The 20,075-nt window shown below is 42.5% G+C and overlaps 1 protein-coding gene across 1 annotated transcript; it reads left to right on the forward strand.

Annotated features, from left to right (window-relative positions):
- Positions 1 to 205: 205 nt before the first annotated feature.
- Positions 206 to 18,164, forward strand: LOC114627364 (T-cell-interacting, activating receptor on myeloid cells protein 1-like). The gene is made up of 7 exons (XM_028775111.1): positions 206 to 372; positions 3,062 to 3,097; positions 11,378 to 11,413; positions 11,530 to 11,820; positions 12,664 to 12,960; positions 16,062 to 16,200; positions 17,929 to 18,164. Exons 1-7 carry the CDS (start codon positions 327 to 329, stop codon positions 17,954 to 17,956), a joined length of 873 nt encoding a protein of 290 aa, XP_028630944.1. The 5' UTR covers positions 206 to 326; the 3' UTR covers positions 17,957 to 18,164.
- Positions 18,165 to 20,075: the final 1,911 nt, after the last annotated feature.

The following is a 20,075-nucleotide window of genomic DNA, read 5'->3' on the forward strand; positions in this document are numbered from 1 at the left end:
TTGAAACAAACCAACAAAAGGGCAGAGACAACACCAATTAGTATATGATTAGCATTTCCTCAGAAGCTTGGTTGGAACGCATGAGTAAGCTTAGAAGTAGGTGGTCTGAATTCTTTCTGTGTGGTGGGAGGCCCACATAAACCAAGCCAGTAGGAAGTGGCATGACATATTGCTTAGAGACTGCGTCCTGATTACCACCATGAAACGGACGTTGTGGGCTAGCTCTGAAGATTAAGAACTGAAGGAAAGCCCTTACTGCTGGTCCCAGAATTAAACTTTAACAGAAATGACAAGCTGAAGATGCATTCTGCGAAAAGTATGTTAATATGAGGGGCATCATGAATTCCCAACTCTTGCTCTTGTTCTGTCTTGGTAAGTCTGAGGGGGAGCAGGGTGGTTTGGGGTGAGTGGGCGGGTGGCTTGTGGAGGCAGATGGAATTGGTAAAGACACTGAGGTAGCTAGTGAGTCCAAAAGGATAAGTGAATATATTTCACTTTGTGAACACGTGAGAAACGTGTTGGATACTTTATACACATTTTCCTGTTTTCTCCAAATCAGTAGGTTCTGATGTGGCTTTCTGCCACATGAATGAGACTCTTTCCTTTTTGTTGTATGTCTGGGGTGTGTGTGTGTGTGTGTGCGCGCACACACACATGTGTCCTCTTTATGGACTCGAGGTATCTTTGTCTGTTCTCTCCAATTTTTGAGGTTCTCATTGAAGTTGAAGCTTCCTGTTTCAGCTAGGCTGACTAGCTAGTAAGTTTCCTGAATCTGCTTTTCTCTGCTCCCCCAATGCTGGGGTTACAGGCGTGTACAGCCATGTCCTATTTTTTGTATACGTACTGGAGATTTGAACTTGGGTTCTCTTGTTTTCACATAATTCATCCTTACCCACTGAGCCAGTGGCTAGCTACATCCGTGAAGAAAATGTCATTCCCTCGCCCATGTGTGGCTACTGCCAAAAAAATTTAATAAAACCAGCCCAGATATCCAAAAGAGGTGAGTGGATAAAGAAAATGAGACACATATGCCAACAGAATTTTATGTAGCCTCTTTTCCTTTAGAAAATGAAGTAATGATATTTGCAGGAAAATTGATGCAACTGTTGATCATTGTGTTAAGGAAAATAAACCAGGCTCAAAAAGACAAATGTTGTGTGTGTGTGTGTGTGTGTGTGTGTGTGTGTGTGTGTGTGTGCGTTACAAAACAGGTCATGAGAGGAAAGGAAGACATCGCTCTATGGAGGTGAATAAAAGAGAGTGCAATGGAGAGCATGTAAGAGGAAAAGAGAAAGGAAGGATGACTGGCAGAGAAGAACAGGAACAAGCTGGAGGTGGTGTGAGGGAATCAGGAGAGCATAGAGAGAGAGGAACAGTTGAGAACAAGTACGCTGGTAGTGGTGGCGCACACTGGTAGGATTTGCTGAAGGAGGCAGAGGCAGGAGGATCACGAGTTTGAGGCCAGCCTGGGTTACACATTTTTGCCGGGCGGTGGTGGCGCACGCCTCTAATCCCAGCACTTGGGAGGCAGAGGCTGGCAGATTTCTGAGTTCAAGACCAGTCTGGTCTACAGAGTGAGTTCCAGGACAGCCAGGGCTACACAGAGAAACCCTGTCTCGGGGAAAAAAAAAAAAAGAACAAGTACAATAGCACCAGTGAATGAGGGCATTATGATGATGGGCCCGTGAGATGACTCAAAGGGTGTGCTGCTGTGCCTGAAGACCTCCAGCACCCACATGGTAGAAGATGAGAACCATTCACAAGGTGTCCTCTGACCTCCACATGTGCACCACGGCATACGTGTGAATCCCTAGTAAATAAATGTAATAAAAAGACACGGAGATGAAACACCATGATCTGATGCTAACTTGCAAGATAGCGTGAATAAAGGAAGGGACACACCCTTTAGTTCTTCAGGTTATTTATGTATTTGTCACCAGCATGCGATATGATGTGCTTGATTGTGACGTTTTCACACATACAGATCATTATACCTTGCTTGTATTTTCTATCTCAGATACCCTCCTCCATCTTTCCTCCCTACCTCTCTCTGAACCTCCTTTGTCACCCTCAAATAGTCCCCACTCTACTTTGATATCACATCGTATAGAATTAAACCTATATTTTGAATATGAGAGAAAGTGTGTGATCTTTTGTCTTTCTTTCCCCTGCCCCTTTCTACCTTCTCATTTCTCTCCTGTCATGGTCCCCAATACAAACACACATGCACACACGCACACACACACACACACACACGTACCACAACACACCTGTGGAGGTCAGAAGACAACGTTCAGGAATCAACTCTCTCCTTCCACCATGTGTGTTCCAAGGACTGAACTCAGATCATCAGTCTTGACAGCACGTGCTTTTACTAAGAGAGCTGTCTCTCTGGCCCTGCTGTAAGTTAGCAGATAGAAGAATTCTCCTGGTAGAATCTTTAGGATCTTCTAAGTAATACAATAGATCTTGTCTTTGAAAGTCTAGAAAAGAACAACCAGCCTAGACATCTTTATTTCTGCCTCTATGAGCCATGTGACCCCCTCTTCTGACCACCATGGGCACTGTATGCATGAAATGCAAGCAGAGACCTGACTTGCAAGATAGATGGTAAGAGAATGAACTTACAGCATTATATACCATGAGGCATCTATTAGTTTGTTACAGTATCCCTAGGAAATGGACTCACAAGTAGATATTGATGCCAAATATGTTCTCATGGAGGAGATGGGCTGTCGGTGAGCAAGAAACATGCCAGAGTCCAGTGTGGGGAACACGGAAACTCCTGGTTAAGTGGAGCCAGAGTCTGAGCTCAGCAATGAAATCCTGGGATCAGGAAGGGTGATTCGGGAGCTCCAGGAAGCAAGCAGGGACTGTGTTTCTCTTTTTTTCTTTTCTTTTCTTTTCTTTTCTTTTTTCTTTTCTTTTCTTTTTTCTCTCTTTCTCTCTCTCTCTCTTTCTTTCTTTCTTTTTCTTTTTTTTTGGGGGGGGGGGTTGAGACAGGGTTTCTCTGTGTAGCCCTGGCTGTAGGGACTGTGTTTCATAAGTCATTCTCTTGCAGGGATATGGCCTGGGCAAACAGACATAAATGCATCCGGTAAGTATCTCTTCAATCAAGTCCCCCTTGACCCTTCATCCCAAGTGTTTAAATGGATCTATCCTTTATTTAAATGGTTCCCAGGGAGCAGGACAATATGTCATATACAACTCTAAGTTTTACTTTCTTCCAGGGTTCTTACTCAAACCCATCTTGCATGCCTGGCCCAGCACTGAGGTTCCTACCAGGGGCAATGTGAACCTGCAATGTATAATTTTTTTTACAAGATGCAAAGTGTGTTATTAAAAAAGAAGGTACTACTTTGGATCTCAAGCCACTCATTGGTGTGACAGACTGGGACTCTGAATTAAGTGTCCTTAGGGAATGGCTGAGGACATTTGAATTCCACCTCACAGAGTTAGAGCAGAGTGATGCTGGACACTGCACCTGTGAGTGCTATGACAGTGAGAACCCTGATGAGATGTTCAGTGATGAGATCCAATTATTGATCACAGGTGAGAAGGGGCTTCCTTAGAATGACACTTGTCAATCTGTCAAAGGGAGAGACGAGTGATCGTCTTCAGAGCGGTTGGGGTGTGCAGGGGGCAGTAGTGATGGAAATGAGTACTTTTAGTTACTGTTTTCATTTTTGTATGTGTGTGTTATGCATGTGTGTGTATGCATGTCTGCATGTGTGTGGATGCCTATGCCTGGGGAGGGTATTCGTGCACATCTGTGTGCATGCATGTGGAGCTTGAAAGTGATTAATTGTTCTTCCGCCATATTCACCAAGGCGGGATCTCACAACCAAACCATAGCTCCTGGGCATGATTACTTTTGTTAGCCAGATAGCTCTGGAGGAATCCTTTCTCTCGGTCTTCTGAAGTTGGAGTTAGATACAGGTAAGCCACTCATCTAGAAATCAAGTATCTTAAGGGGATTCAAACTCTGGTCCTCATGCCTGGGTAGTATTAGGATAAAAAAGAATTAAGTTTGGAGGAAGAAATAAAAGATGAGAATTTACATGGCCTTGTATAGCTAGTATACATATTATGTAATGCCAGAGGGCTGTAGTCTCTAGTTCTGACCATACCATGATCAGGCACAGGACCCAGTCACTCAAGGACAAGAGTTCAAAAGAACATAAAAAATAATTGCACCAAATGTCCAAGTTGATGAAGCAATGAGTTATTATTGGAGTTACTAACAGGAGGATGGGTGAGAACTTCTTACATGGAGTTGAAATGATGCAAAAACAGCTGCGTCAGCAAAAAGCCCATTCCAGCAGGGCTGAGTGGTGACTCATGAATGTTCCAGCACTGGAACTCTCTGCAAAGCTTGTAGGCAGTTGGACAGTCTAAGAATTTCCTTCTCTCTGTGATTGGGGTGGTCTTTTTTTTTTTTCCTTCATGACAGGGTTTCTCTGTGTAGCTCTGGCTGTCCTGGAACTCACTTTGTAGACCAGGCTGGCCTCGAACTCAGAAATCTGCCTGCCTCTGCCTCCCAAGTGCTGGGATCAAAGGTGTGCGCCACCACTGCCCAGCAGGATGGTAATTTTTTAAAATGGTTTTTTTTTTTAAGATTTCTGTCTATGTATGTGAGTGTTCAATTTGCATGTATGTCTGCATGTCAGAAGAGGGCATCGGATCCCATTACAGATGGTCATGAGCCAGACTATGTGGTTGCTGGGAATTGAACTCAGGACCTCTATAAGAACAGTTAGTGCTCGTAACTGCTGAGCCATCTCTCCAGACTGATGACTCTTCTTTTTTACATGACTTTTTAAAGAATCTTCCATCTCTCACGAGCCTCCTCCTCCTTCCTGACGAAATGTTTCACTTTGGAAGAAACTGCCTTACAACAATGACCCAAACATGGTCTATTTTGGTAAAAGTTGTGAAGAATGTGTATTTCAGTCCTGTTGGATAGACTATCATTTAAATGTCTGTTAGGTTCACTTTATTTGTGGTGCAAGTCAATTCTGAGGTTTCTTTTTTGATATTTTGTCTGGATGGTATGTCTATTGATGACAGTGGTATATACCTATTATTCTTGTATCTGGACCTGTTCGTTTCTTTATATCCATTCGTATTACTTTATGGAAATGGACACATCAGGGGCATATTGGCATTATATATGTATATATTTTTTCTACCTAGTCTAGGCTGGCTTGAACTTACAGCCTCCCTGTGTTTGCCTTCGAATGCTAAGATTGAAGCCATGAGTCACTATGCCCAACTCAGTCATTAAACCTTTTCCTTTTCTTTTTACATTTATTTATTATGGACATATAAACACATATGTGTGTGGCCATACACATGCCATATTATGCATGTGGAGTTCAAAGGACAATGTGACAGAGTCAGTTGTCTCCTTCTTCTATGTGGGGATTCCATTGAACTCATCAGGTCATAATCATTAAATCTTGGTGGCAAGTGCCTTTACCTGAGATATCTCAAAGGCAGAACAAACTTTGTATCCTTTCACTAATTATTATTATTTTTTGTTTGTTTGTTTTTTGAGACAGGGTTTCTCTGTGTAGCCCTGGCTGTCCTGGAACTCACTCTGTAGACCAGGCTGGCCTCGAACTCAGAAATCCACCTGCCTCTGCTTCCCAAGTGCTGGGATTAAAGGCCTGTGCCACCACTGCCCAGCTTTTTGCTTTTTTTTTTTTTTTTGTGACAGGCTTTCACTATGTAGCTCTGCCTGGCCTAGAACTCACTATACAGTCCAGGTTGGCTTTGAACTCACAGAGATATGCTTGTCTCTGCCTTCCAGGTGCTTGGATTAAAGGTGTGCTCTACCATGCCTGGACCCTGAAACTAATTTTGACTTGACCTCTACTTTTTGAGATTTAAGTATAGCTACTTTGCTGGTTTGGGGGCTGTTATTTACTTGATATATAATTTTCCATCCTTCTACTTTCTCTCTCTCTCTCTCTCTCTTTCGCTCTCTCTCTCTCTCTCTCTCTCTGTAAGTGTATATGTGTGTGTGTGTATGTGTGTTTGTGTGTGGTGTTTACAACGGAAGGTGTATTTCTCACAGAGAGGACACAGTTGAATCTTGCTTTTAAAACCCTATCAAGGGCTGGAGACATGGCTCAGCGGTTAAGAGCACTGACTACACTTCCAGAGGTCCTGATTTCAAGTCCCAGCAACCACATGGTGGCTCACAACCATCTGTAATGAGATCTGATGCCCTCTTCTGGTGTGTCTGAAGACAGCTACAGTGTATTCATATATAATAAATAAATAAATCTTTAAAAAAAACCCTATCAAATTAAAGTTTGTCTTTTGAATAGAGAGGAAACACCATTATATTTATGGCAATTCTTTTTTTTTTTAATTTTATGTTTATCTTTTTATTTTATGTATTTATTTTGATTTTCAAGACAGATTTTCTTTGTATTGTCCTGGCTGTTCTGGAACACACTCTGTACACCAGGCTGGGCTCGAACTCACAGAGATTGGCCTGCTTCTGCCTGGGATTAAAGTGCTGAAATTAAAGGCATTTTTTTCCTTCCTTCCTTCCTTCCTTCCTTCCTTCCTTCCTTCCTTCCTTCCTCCCTCCCTCCCTCCCTCCCTCCCTCCCTCCTTCCCTCCCTCTCCTCTCTCTTTCTTTCTTTCGACAGTGTTTTTTAGTATAATAGCCCTCACTGTCCTAGAACTTGCTCTATAGACTAGGCTTGCCTTGAATTCAGAGATTTGCTTGCTTCGGCCTTCTGAGCTGGGATTAAAAGCATACACCACCACTGTATAGCTGACTTATTTTTTAAAAACTGTGTGTCTCTGTGTGTGTGTGTGCACATGAGTGCAGCTCCTTCAGAGGCCAAAAGATGGCATGGAATCTCCTGGATCTGGAAGTAGAGGTGGCTGTGAACCTTCCACTGTGAGTGTTGGGAATTGAACTCTGATCCTTCGCTCTCAAAATGCTGAGCCTCTCTCCAGATCTTATTGCAGTTCCTGAGACAGATTTCCCAGTTTCTATAATTATGTTGGTTGTTTTCATGATTGACATGAATCATGTTTCTTCTTTCTGCCCCATTCATGTTTGGGATTTGCTGCTTTGCTGAGGTGAACATGATCAATTCTTTTCTAGTTACTGATTATAACCAGTATATAATAACCTTGGTTAGAGGCTATTCACTTTCAGGGATTGAAGTATACCATTCCATCCTTCTGTGGTTTTTCTCTTATGCTGAGAGGACTGGTGTTAGTTTTTGTGACTTCATAATTTTTCCTCTTTCAAATTTTAATATTTCTTTGCTGTGCTGTCTTAGTATTTTAACTATGATTCGTCATGGATGGGCTCTTGTATGTCTATTTATTTGTTTTTTGGTTTTTTTTTTTTGTTTTTCGAGACAGGGTTTCTCTGTGTAGCCCTGGCTGTCCTGGAACTCACTCTGTAGACCAGGCTGGCCTCGAACTCAGAAATTCGCCTGCCTCTGCCTCCCAAGTGCTGGGATTAAAGGCGTGCGCCACCACCGCCTGGCTTGTATGTCTATTTATAACCTGGTGTTTGGATATTTATTTTCTTTCCTAAACTTAAAAAATATTTTACTACCATCCCATTGAATAGGTATTCTATATATTTTGTTTGTATCTTGACTGCTTCTCCTGTTCCACAGATTTTGATGCTCCATCTCTCTGCTTATCTCAGTTGTCCGAATTTGTGTGTGTGTGTCTGTCTGTGTGCGAGCATGAGTGTGTGCAGATTTGTGTGTGCTATTATTCTTTCCATTTATCTTGAAGTGTTGGGGTTTGCTCCTCACCACAGGGTATCCTGTATCCTTCAAAGTCCAAGATTCCTGCTGCCTCAACTTTCGAATATGTCTACACTTGGACGCCCCCCTCACTACAGCTGTCTTCCACACAGAAACTATAGGTGCAGATTTCCCAGATTGTAATTATTCTGTTTTCTGGCTCTCACTAGAGTATCTGAGTGTTTAACAGTAAGCTCCCTCTCAAAACAGTGCCTAGGTATAATCCATAAGGTATGGAGAAGGGGTAGGGAACAGAGGGCTTTTGGGACAGTTTATACTTAGACAACGTGGACATCTGGCATGGACCAAGATAGCTAACACTGTACATCCAGGGAGCATGAGTCAACAACAAAAACAAAAAGGTTGACATTGAATGTCTAGAAAACCCCAAAGTAAACAAGTGATATAATCTGCTATACAACTGTTTATGGCAGGATGCCACTTTTATGTGGTTCTGTATAAATATAACCTTGAGGTCAGAGACAAGAGCCCTCACCTTGGCAAACTTTTGTGTGTTTGTGTGTTAGCCTATAGGCCTGTGTGTTTACCTCTGTGTGGTCTTTGTGTGATTGTCTGTGTGTGTGCCTCTACTTCTCTATGTGTGTTGGTATGTGCCTGGTCACCTGTCAGCATGTGGTCACCTAGTGGTCTGTGGGATGGTAATTAACATGTTATGGAGTTGGAGAGGTGGCTCAGTGGTTAAGAGCCCTGATTGTTCTTCCAGAGGTCCTGAGTTCAATTCCCAACAACCACATGGTGGCTCACAACCATCTGTAATGGGATCTGATTCTCTCTTCTGGTGTGTCTGAAGATAGCTACAGTGTACTCATACACATGAAATAAATAAAAGTCTTAAAAAAATAAAACATGTTATATCTGCCCACAATTCTCTTCAACCTTTAGGTCTCCTGTGACCTTCTTCTATTCCTTCCTGATTTCAGAGTTTGGATGTTACAGAGAGAAAAATGAATTTCTTTCTTTTGTTTTTGTTTTTGTTTTTGTTGAGACTGAGTTTTTCCGTGTAGCTCTGGCTGTCCTGGAACTCACTCTGGAGACCAGGCTGGCCTCGAACTCAGAAATCCGTCTGTCTCTGCCTCCCAAGTGCTGGGATTAAAGGCGTGCGCCACCACCGCCTGGCGAGAAAAATGAATTTCATTCCTGATGTTGACTTGTCCCATGGGATCACTTGCCCTTCAATAGTTCCTACTGGCCTTAAGTTTGTGAAATTTGTCCTGCGAGCAGGACAACCAACGTTTTGCTTTAACCAAGACTTACGTTGTGAACGAGTCTTCGGCCTTTCCTCTTCTGTAGAGAAGCCAGGCAGATATCTCCTCTCTCACACTTAATTTTCTGTTTCTGTGGGATCTTTAGAAGTCTTCTTATTTTTTCAAATTGTTTTTAATGCTTTAAATTTCAGCCATATATACAATGCAATGTATGACTGCACCCAACCCCCATTTTCTTCTTCCATGTCTTCAAGTATTTTTGTGCGTGCGTGCGTGCGTGCGTGCGTGCGTGTGTGTGTCCATGAAGACCAGAAAGGGCATCAGATCACATGGAGCTGCAATTACAGGTGGTTCTAAGATATCTAACATGGGTCCTGGAAATCAAAGTCAGGTCTTCTTAAAGAGCAGTACAAGCTCTGAGACATTGCTCTAGCCCCTGTGGTTTTTTTTGTTTTGTTATTTTGTTTTTGTGTTTTTGATATAACCCACTAAATCCAATTAGTGCTGCCTCTATGTGCACGAATGTTGTGCCACCCATTGCAGCATGGGAAATCTGCAAGTGGTTATGTTCTCCAAAAAGAATAGCTCCCCCTACTCCTGGCAGCTATCAACCTCCACTAGCTGGTCAGTAAAGGATGGGGCCTGGAGATCTTCTATACATTTATGCCAAGATTTTGGCTGGTTTGATCTAGTGCAGGTCTAGTCCAGGTAACCATAGCTGTTGTAAGTTCCTAAGTGTAATAGCCGTGTTATGTGCAGAAGACTGCATTTCACAACACTTCTTTCCATCCTTGAGCTCTTTCATTCTTCCTGCTTCTGCTTCTTCTATGATGAGCTCTGAGCTTTGCTGCTGCTGCTGCTGCTGCTGCTGGTAGTGGTGGCTGTGACTGCAGCGGTGGCAGCAGTGGCAGAGGTGGTAGTGATATAGATGTCCCTTTTAGGCTGAGCATTCGCTCTGTTACCCTCAGTCCTCCGATCCACTGCTGCCTACTGTGAAATGAAGCTTTTCCAATCAAAGTTTCACATATTCTCTTTAATAATTTCTACTTTCCTTTTGCTTTATGGATATGGCTGTCTTGCCTGTTCATATGTCTGTACACCAATTGCATGCCTGGTGCCTGTAGATGCCAGAAAGGGAGGTCACATCCCCTGCCCCTGAAACTGGAGTTGCAGGTAGTTGTTGGCCTCCATGTAGGTACCTGGGTCCTCTGGAACAGCAGCTGGTGCTTGCAACTCCTGAGCTGACTCTCCAGCTCATCTTTTGTGATTTCTTTCCTCCCTTCCCCCTCTCTCTTCCCCCTTTCTCCCCTTTCTCTTTCTCTTCCCTCCCCTCCTTCCTTCCCTCCCTCTGTCCCTCCCTCCCTCCCTCTCTCTCTCTCTCTCTCTTTTTCTCTCTTTCTCTCTTTCTTTCTTTCTTTCTTTCTTTCTTTCTTTCTTTCTTTCTTTCTTCACTTTATATCTCAATTGCAGTGTCCCCTCCTCCCCTTCACCCTCCTTCCCTTATCCCCTTCCCCCTCTCCTCTGAGAAGGTGGAGGACCCCTGGATACCGACCCACCTTGGGCACATCAAGTCACTGCAGGACTAAGAACATCATCTCCTTCTAAGGCCAGACAAGGCAGCCGGGTTAGGGGTCTAGGATCCACAGGCAGCAACAGTCAGGGACAGCCCCTGCTCCAGTTGTTGGGGGACCTGCATGATTTCTAGTGCTCTTCCTCTTTTTCATTTTGGGATAGAGGTGATTCATTGATGTTCGACTGTTCTTATTTCAGGTATCACACACCCAATCACTCATCCATAGCTTGGGAATAGATGTCCTAAAGTCATGTTACCTAAAGCACCAGTCAGCCATTACTATAAGGGTTACCCTGTTCCAAGAGACTTTCAGGAGACATCCCACCCCAGCATATGAAAGGCATTTCTGCCATCAGGAAGAAGCTAGTCTTACACCCAAATCTATAGGACTTCCCCAGTGTCTTGAATAGCTTCTGTCTATCCCTGGAGTGGAGGTTGGAATGCACACCCTGCTCTAACAGAAGTGGTGAGAATAAGTAAAATTTGGGGATAGAATGAATGTGAGATTAGAAGGATTTGTGGAATTTTGGAGACCTGAGAAGCACTGAAGTATTCCACTGAAGTGGAAGCAGAGAGGTGGCAGAGGAGAGTCGCAGGCAACAAAGGAGGTGCTAAGTTGGTCTAAAGCCAGAGACTAGCTGTGGGAGCTTGCAGACCCTGAACCTATTAACTCGGGGTCTGGGTTCAGCAGGAACCTCTCGGGTGTTCCTCAGAACCAAGGATGGTAACGAGGTGCCTCTCAGCAGGCACCTGTACCTCACTCATGACTGTTTTTACAGATCCGACTGTTGGCCAAACAGACACAAAGAGAAACGGTAAGTGACTCAACACACCCACTCTGAGCTTTCATCCCAAATGTTCTGTTTCCTTCCTGGGCTTCCTGGGAGCAGGTGGATGTGTCAGAGCCAGACTGATTTTTGCTTCCCTCCAGATTTTCTTCCCAAACCCAGCCTCAGTGCTTGGCCCAACTCAGTAGCCTCAGAGAATAGCAACGTGACCCTGCAGTGCGTGAGTCCCACCCCAGGCATACAGGTTTCTCTCAGAAAGGGAGATGTCATTTTGGATTCCAGACTTCCACATCATTTGACACAGGGGACAGCTGAATTTCGTCTGACTAACCTACGGCAGGCAGACGCTGGATATTATACTTGTGAATACTATCTAAAGGAGTCCCCTGATGGAATCTCACCTTCCAGTGACAGTCTCTTACTACTGGTGACAGGTGAGGAGAGGCTGCCTCAGAATGACATACAGTGATTTTCAGAAAAGGGTGAGCGTGGAACCAAGGGGATGTAGGTAGGGAAAAGGAGTGTCGTTTAGGGCTGCTGAGAGGACTTGGTTGGTAGAAGCTTTGGCTGCCACATCTGACAACCCAATGTAACCCACAAGAAGGAAGGAGAGACACACCCACAGATTGTCCTGAGACTTTCACATTCATGCTCTGGTATGCCACCTTCCCAATAAATAAATAAAATAGTAATTTTAAAAGAGGTGTCATCTGAAGAGTTGGAGAGTTGAGGAGGACATGAGTTTAAGAGGATGAAATCGAATACCCCAGCTTTCCTGAGATCTGTAGGGGTAAAAAAAAAAATCTGTGTTCTGTACTGGTCCCATACACGAATGATTCTATCAACAATAAAGTCAAGGGAAGGAAAGGGCTTACAGGGCATACTCTCTATGACTAAACTATTGGCTGTGGGTAGACTCAGAGAGAGGGAGTAACCTCTGCTGAGCCTACCAGTTTCCAGCATATCGCTACAAACCAATAGTCACACAAATGGCTCTGGTTAGTCTTGGTGGGACCTCAAACAAAATGAATGGAAATGAACACAAGAGAGATTTATGGGGATGAGGAAGGCATTGGGGTTGGTGAAAATGGTCAGTATGCAATGTGTACATGTACAAAACTGTCTAAAAACAAATTTAATTAATAAAAATATGTCTGTTAAGAGTCAAGATAGACCATCGGAAAGATTAAGCATCAGCAGGGCCCTTGCAGGACAAGAAGAATGAATAGAGGACTCCAGGCTTCACCTCTCATCCTTGGACTTTGTTTCTCTTACAGGGTACCTGTATAAACCTTCCCTCCGAGTCCACCACTCGGGCCTGATGACCATGGGAGAAAAGGTGAACCTACAGTGTCAGAAGCCATACAATTTGACAGACTATAAAATGTTCGCTCTGCTAAAGGAGGGAACTTCATCGCCCATACAATTTCAGAACTCAGAAAGCGACATAGTGAATTTCACCCTTCAGAAAGTGACAGTCAATGACTCAGGAAGGTACAGTTGTGTGTACCTTCAGACAGAACCCCCTTTCAGAGCCTCGAATTCAAGCGACTATCTTGCAATCTCAGTGGCAAGTACGGATTTTATCATGGCAAGAGGATTTGTTTTCTAATAATTTATTATTATATTATTATGATAATATATTTATATAATATGTATTATATAATTATATAATAGTTACATGTTATATAATATACAGTATTGTGTTACATATTATATATTGTCAATATTATGTTATATATTATATATTACTTATAGATTATATAGATTATAATATAATATATAATTTTTTATACATGATACAAATTATATGCAATACAAGTATATAAAATATATGTATACATTATATATAATAATACAAATATAACTATATATAACCATATTATACATAAAAGATATATATTTATGTAATATATTATATAATTATGTATAATATATAATTATATATAATATGTAAAAGGAGCTAAGGTGGGAGGAGTTAGGAGAGGAAGAGGAAAAGGAAGAGGAGGAGCTAGAGAGGGCAGAGATGTAGGAGGATGTTGAGCCTCGCAGGTATGGAGAGCGGTCGCCGGTAACAACTTTTATTTAGGTTAGCTAATTGGGAAACAACTCTCTTTGCATGGGCATATTGTTACTGATCATTACCAAACATATAAAGCCTTTAGATAATCTAAGCATTAGAGTCTCATTTTCTACTGGATACTGCGTGGATGGCAGGTATTGTCTGGGGTTCAAACTTTGTGGAGACAGCGTGGGAAATTGGCAGAGCCATCTCCCACGCTGGCATCTTGTGGGTGGCAGGGCTGGTCTTTCTGGCTGGCCGTTTCTAGCTGCGGTGCGCACGTGGCCTCTGGCCACGGAACATGGTGGCTGAGCTAGGCAGAGCTGCCGCAGAAGATAGTCGGCTTGACCAGCGGCCATTTTAAATAATTACTGCAACAATAATATATAGCATAATTTATGTTATATATAATATTATAATATTATATAATATAACATATATTATTATAGTTTATTCCATAATTTTGTTGCTTTATCACTTGTAATCTTTTTTCTCTCTTTTAAAAAAGATCTATTTTATTTTTGAAAATTATGTGTATGTCTGTGTGTGGGTATATGCATGTGAATGAGGGCAGGACAGGGCACTGACTTCCCTGGAACTTGAGTTACAGATGGTTTTGAGTTACCTGATATAGGTGCTAGGGACTGAAATCAGGTCTTTGCCAAGGCAAATGTTTTCCCCTAATATTTTCAGTTTCAGTTCTTACATTCAGGTCTTTGATTTATTTGGAGTTGATTTTGTGCGGGGTGAGATACAGGGATCCCATTTCATTCTGTACGTGGGGGTCCAGGTTTCCTAGCACTTGTTGAAGAGGGTACCTTTTCTTTAATGTGAATTTTTTGCATCTTTGCCAAAAAAGGAGGGGATGCTACAGCTGTGTGGGTTCATATCTGGGTTATCTGTTGTGTTCCATTGTTCTTTGTGTCCGTTTTGTTCTATTACCATGTTGCAATAGCCCTTCTTGAGTGAAGCAGAGATTCACAATGTTCCAGGGGCTCAGATGTCAGGTGAAAGTTCTGCTGTGCTCAGTGTGGCATTTTGTAGTCTGAGGAGAGATGCTGATCTGCCATGGATTTTGGTGTTCTGTGAATATCTTTTGGTCTACATTTTGGTCATAAAACTAACTCCTAAAGTATCAAAGGAGATGAGGGGAAAGGAAATCAGGGAAGGTATAGAAATGAGACAAAATAAAGGAGAATAATAAAATAAAGTAACAAAATAAATAAAGAAGACGAGCTAAGGCAGTATGGTTGTTTGAATGAGAATGGCCCCCATAGGCTCATGCACTGGAATGCTTGGTCTCCAGTTTGTGGAAGTGTTTGGTAAGGATCAGGAGGTGTGGCTTTGTTAGAGAAGGTATGTCATGGAAGATGAACTTTGAGGTTTCAAAAATCCCAAGCCATTCCTAGTCAGTTCTCTCTGCCTCATGTTTTTGGGTCAAGATGTGAGCTCTCAGCTATCACTTGGGCACCATGTTATCATGCTGCCCACTATGACTGTCATGAACTCTAACTCTCCCATACTGTGAGCCCCAAATTTAATACTTTCTTTTATGAGTTGCCTTGATCACGATGTCTTATACAATATTAGAAACCTTAGCCAAGACAGGCAGTATCCTAGTTAGCCTTGATTTTCATCTTGATTCAGCCTAGAGTCATCAGAAATAAGAGGCCTCAATTCAGGAATTTCCTAAGTCAGATTGGTTTGTGGGCATGTCTGTGAGGGATTATCCTAATTATTTATTGATGTAGGAGGGCTCAGTTCACTTCGGATGACACCACTCCTCAGGCATGTGGTCCAGAACTGAATAGAAAAAGCAGCTAAGCATGAGGCAGAGTGAGCCAGAGGACAAGCTGGAATTTAGAGGGTTTTTTTTTTCCTTTTAAAGATTTATTTCGCTGGGCAGTGGTGGTGCACGACTTTAATCCCAGCACTTGGGAGGCAGAGGCAGGCGGATTTCTGAGTTCGAGGCCAACCTGGTCTACAGAGTGAGTTCCAGGACAGCCAGGGCTACACAGAGAAACAAGACCAAAAAAAAAAAAAAGGATTTATTTTATGTGTATGAATATTTTATTTGTATATATGTGTGCGTATACCACATTCATGCTAGTTACCCAAGGAGGTGAGAAAAGGGTGCTGAAGCTCCTGTAACTAGTGTTACAGATGGTTGTATGTTACATGTGGGTGCTGGGAATTGAACCCAGGTCCTCTGGAACAGTAGCTAATGCTCTGAACCACTAAGCTATCTCTCCAGCCCTTCTCCATGGTTTCTACTTTTAGTTCCTGCCCTGACTTCCCTAGATGGTGGATTGTAACTTACATGATGAGATACATCCTTTCCTCCTGCAGGCTACTTTCGGTCAGAATGTTTTTATCCTGGCAACAGAAAACAAAGTAGAATAGACAGAATGTATATACAGAAAATAGGTTTAAAGAAAACCTCCATTCATTTCAACTCTCATAAAACCCTACATTTTGTGCAGAAGGCTTAAAACTGCAAAGAATGGACAGCTGCCCACCGGCAAGTGGATGGAAGAGAGTCAGATCTGGTTGGTCCTTTTGGTGAGAAAAGATGCTCCTTACAAAGCGTGTGGGTCATCTTCTCTGTTTCAGTTTCCCCAAGTGCCGTATCAGAATGTTATACCAAGAGCAATCTCATCCGTCTGGGAATATCCGCCATGTTTGTGGTGTTTATGGCAGTTTTCTTGGCTGAAGCCTGGAACAATCAGAGGGTGTCACTAAGCAGACCCAGGTAAAATAACAAATTTTTCCCTATGTCACTGACTGTTGAGTAGTTATGAGGAATTTTTGACCACCAAATTAATGGAGCTATCATTGAGAAATAAAAAATTGTCAGGTGTGGTGTTGCACGTCTTTAATCCAAGCACTCAGAAGACAGAGGCAGGTGAATGTCTATGAGTTCCAGATTAGCCTGGTCTACAGACTGAGTTCCAGACCACTTAAAGGTACACTGTAGGACATTGTCAAAACAAAACATAAAACAAAAACAATAAAAAAGAAATAACACAGCCAGGCGGTGGTGGCGCACACCTTTAATCCCAGCACTTGGGAGGCAGAGGCAGGTGGATTTCTGAGTTCAAGGCCAGCCTGGTCTACAGAGTGAGTTCCAGGACAGCCAGGGCTACACAGAGAAACCCTGTCTCGAAAAACCAAAAAAAAAGAAGAAAAAAAAAAGAAGAAGAAGAAAAAAAGAAGAAGAAAAAAGAAATAACACATTCTGCTATGATATAATTAAGTTTTGTTAATTATACATTCATCAACATGGAAAAAAGAATTAAGTAATTAATTATATATTAAGTAGTTACACTAATAATTAGATGATTACCACAAAGCAGCTAATGAACCTACTTATGAGGATTTTCTTTTATAGAAAATTTCCATTATTCATTACTGTCACTGCAGCGTACTTCTGATCCTTACAAGGAGTCATCCAAACATTCGGGTTTACCGTGGAGACTTCTCATGGTTTTCCACATGGGCACCCATATCATCTTATGTAGAGTATCTTGCCATGTTGCATTATCCTGTTTGTTTTAGGCATAGATATATTTAACATATCTAGATTACTAACCAGTACAATGTCCTTTCCCATTAAATGTCAGCTGAGGCTTCAAATTTGTGAAATAAGAAATTACCCATGGGGCTAGAGAGATGATTCAGGGGTTAAAAGCACTGACTGCTCTTCCAGAGGTCCCAGGTTCAATTCCCAGTATCCACATGACAGCTCACAACTGTTTGTAACTCCAAGCAAGACTTGTTACCTTCACACACAAGCAAAACACCAATGCATATAAAATAAAAATAAATTAATTTAAAAAAGAATACACGAAATGTTGCTCACAAGCACCTGTAACTCTAGCCCCAGGGATCTAATGTTCTCTTTTGGCCCCTGCAGCTTCCCACCCCAACATGCACACATCTGCCATCCCCCACATACAGTGTTTCTTTGTGTAGCTCTGGTTGTCCTGGATCTCACTTTGTAGACCAGGCTGGCCTGGAAATCACCACCGAGACTCATCTTCCTCTGCCCCTTGAGTGCTGGGATTAAAGGCATGTAACACCACTGAGCAGCTAAAAAGCCTGTTTTTAAAGCACCTTCTACCTACTATAGCTTTCAAATATCTCAAGTTGGAGAGGATGGGAAGCGGGGGTAGGGACCCCCTAGACTAGAATCTATGTTTGGAGACCCTATAAATTTAATATTGTTCAAGTAATTGGCATGGCTTAGTGGGTAAGAGCACTTGTTGCTGGACCTGAAAAAACTGGTTTGATCCCTAGGATCCATTCATAGAAAGAGAGACCCAATTCCCACACATTCTTCCCTGCCCTCCACACATATAATGTAGCACTCATATATTGGCACACATATGCATGCACATATGCACTTAAAATAAGTAAAATATAGCAAAAGAGTTAATACTTCTCAACCAAATTCAGGTCTAATCTTCTTTACCCACAGGCCCTACAGCACCCCAGGGCTACCATGAATCATTGGTCAAAGAGGACAAGTTGCTCTTCAGTTTTCTACGAAGCCTGCACTGCCCGCTCTTTGAAAGTTATCCTGGGATGGGTTGACAGTTCCATCTCTTCATTCCTTATATGTCACAGAGGACAGAACTGGGCATGGATGTTCACCAGATACTTCACTGTTTTACAATTACTACACTGAAAACAAATCTATTTTTTTCCTATAGACAGGGCATGCTACCTAGAGCATAAACCAAAGCCTAGGTACTATGGATCTGTTTCTGTGTTCATAATTATGTTAGTATGATCTACAAGACTTTATTTTACAATTTCTTTTAGAATGTATTTTTTGTACCTTCCTGGATATCCTTGGCACTATGTATGTAGTATGAAGATTAGGTACCTTTGTGCAGTATATATTACATGTATCTAATATGCAATTAATTGTAATGGTTTTGATAAATTATTGGGTTGATGCTGATGCTTTGTCCATTGTGTGTGTGTGTGTGTGTGTGTGTGTGTGTGTGTCATGTGTGCAGGTGCCACTGAAGCCAGAAGAGGCCATCAGATTCTCTGGAGCTGGAGTTACATGCAGTTGTGAGCTATCTGACAACGAATGCTGGGAACTGAATCCAGGTCTTCTGGAAGAGCAGCAAATGCTCTTAACCATTAATCAATCTGTCTCTTTCTCTGTCTCTCTCTCTCTGTCTCTCTGTCTCTGTCTCTGTCTCTGTCTCTCTCTCTCTCTCTCTCTCTCTCTCTCTCTCTCTCTCTCTCTCTTCTCCATTCTCCATTCTCCATTCTTCATTCTCCATCCTGTTTTTGAGGCAGGTTCTCTCAACTGAACCTGGAACCACTGATTTACCAAGACTGGCTGAACAAGAAGCCCCAGACATCCTCCTGTCTCCTTCTGCCCAGCAAGGGATTACTAGGACAGTTGGAACATTTGACTGCTTATGTGGATACTGGGGATAAGAACTCAGGTCCTCAGAACAGTCAAACATTATGTGGAGAGAGAGTTCTTGGAGGTCTCCATTGGGCCCCTTCCCTTGAAGCTCTGGGAACCCAGTGGAAGAGGTGGAGGAAGGATTGTGGGAGCCTGAGGGGTTGAGGACACCAGGAGAACACAAGGTCTATGGGATCAACTAAGCAGGATTCATAGGGGCTCACAGAGACTGAAGCAGAAATCTTGGAGTCTACATGAGTCTGCACTAGGTCCTGAGTGTGTGTTATGGTTATTGGCTTGGTATTTTGGGAAGACTCCTGGCAGTGGGAGTAGAGGTGTCTCTGTCTCTTTTGCCTGTTCCTGTGATCCTTTGCCTCCTATTGTGTTTCCCCACCTTGATGTGAGGGTCTGTGCCTACTTTTATAGTATTTTGTGCTGGGTCAGTTGATATCCCTGGAAGGGCTGTTCTCTTCTGAGGGAAGGGGAGTAGGTGGTGTGGATCTGGGGGAAAGGAAAGGTAGGAGAGAACTGGGAGGAATAAAGGAAGGGGACGTTGTGGTTGAAATGTATTCTATTTAAAAAAAAGAATAAATGATAATGAAGAAGAAGGAGGAGGAGGAAGAGGAGGAGGAGAAAAGGGGGGAGAAAAAGGGAGAGAAGGGGAAGACGACGACAACGACAAAGAACTTGAGTACCCATGGTTGTACAGCACACATTTTGCTGGCTCTACCATCTTCCAGGCCCATTTTAGTTATTTTATTTATTTATTTTTTTTGCTTTGAGATATAAGAATATAAAGTTTGTCTTCTTTATGATGTCTTTTTAATGCTAAGAAGTTTGAACTGTGGTAATTACCAACAATCAAAGATGCCTTTTCTTTAAAGGCTAACACTTTTGGGGGCTCGTGACATGACCAATCAAGTAAAGGCACTTACCACCAAGCCCAGTGATTGGAGTTTGATGCCTGGAAAGAGATAATTGACTCTTACAAGTTGTTCTGTCCCCTCTGCACACCTCTTACATGTGTGCATGGATACACACTAACTAAAAATATGTAGAATAAGAATTAAAACCAACTTTTATATCCTATCTGTTGAAATTATTGCCTTAAACGGGAGGGCTGTCCATCTCACCTAGCAGAAAACCACGTGTAGGGACTAGGGTGATGGCTCACTTGCTAGAGTTCTTGTTGC

The sequence above is a fragment of the Grammomys surdaster genome, unplaced genomic scaffold (assembly GCF_004785775.1).
Source record: "Grammomys surdaster isolate TR1022 unplaced genomic scaffold, NIH_TR_1.0 252, whole genome shotgun sequence".
Taxonomy (NCBI): Eukaryota; Metazoa; Chordata; class Mammalia; order Rodentia; family Muridae; genus Grammomys; species Grammomys surdaster.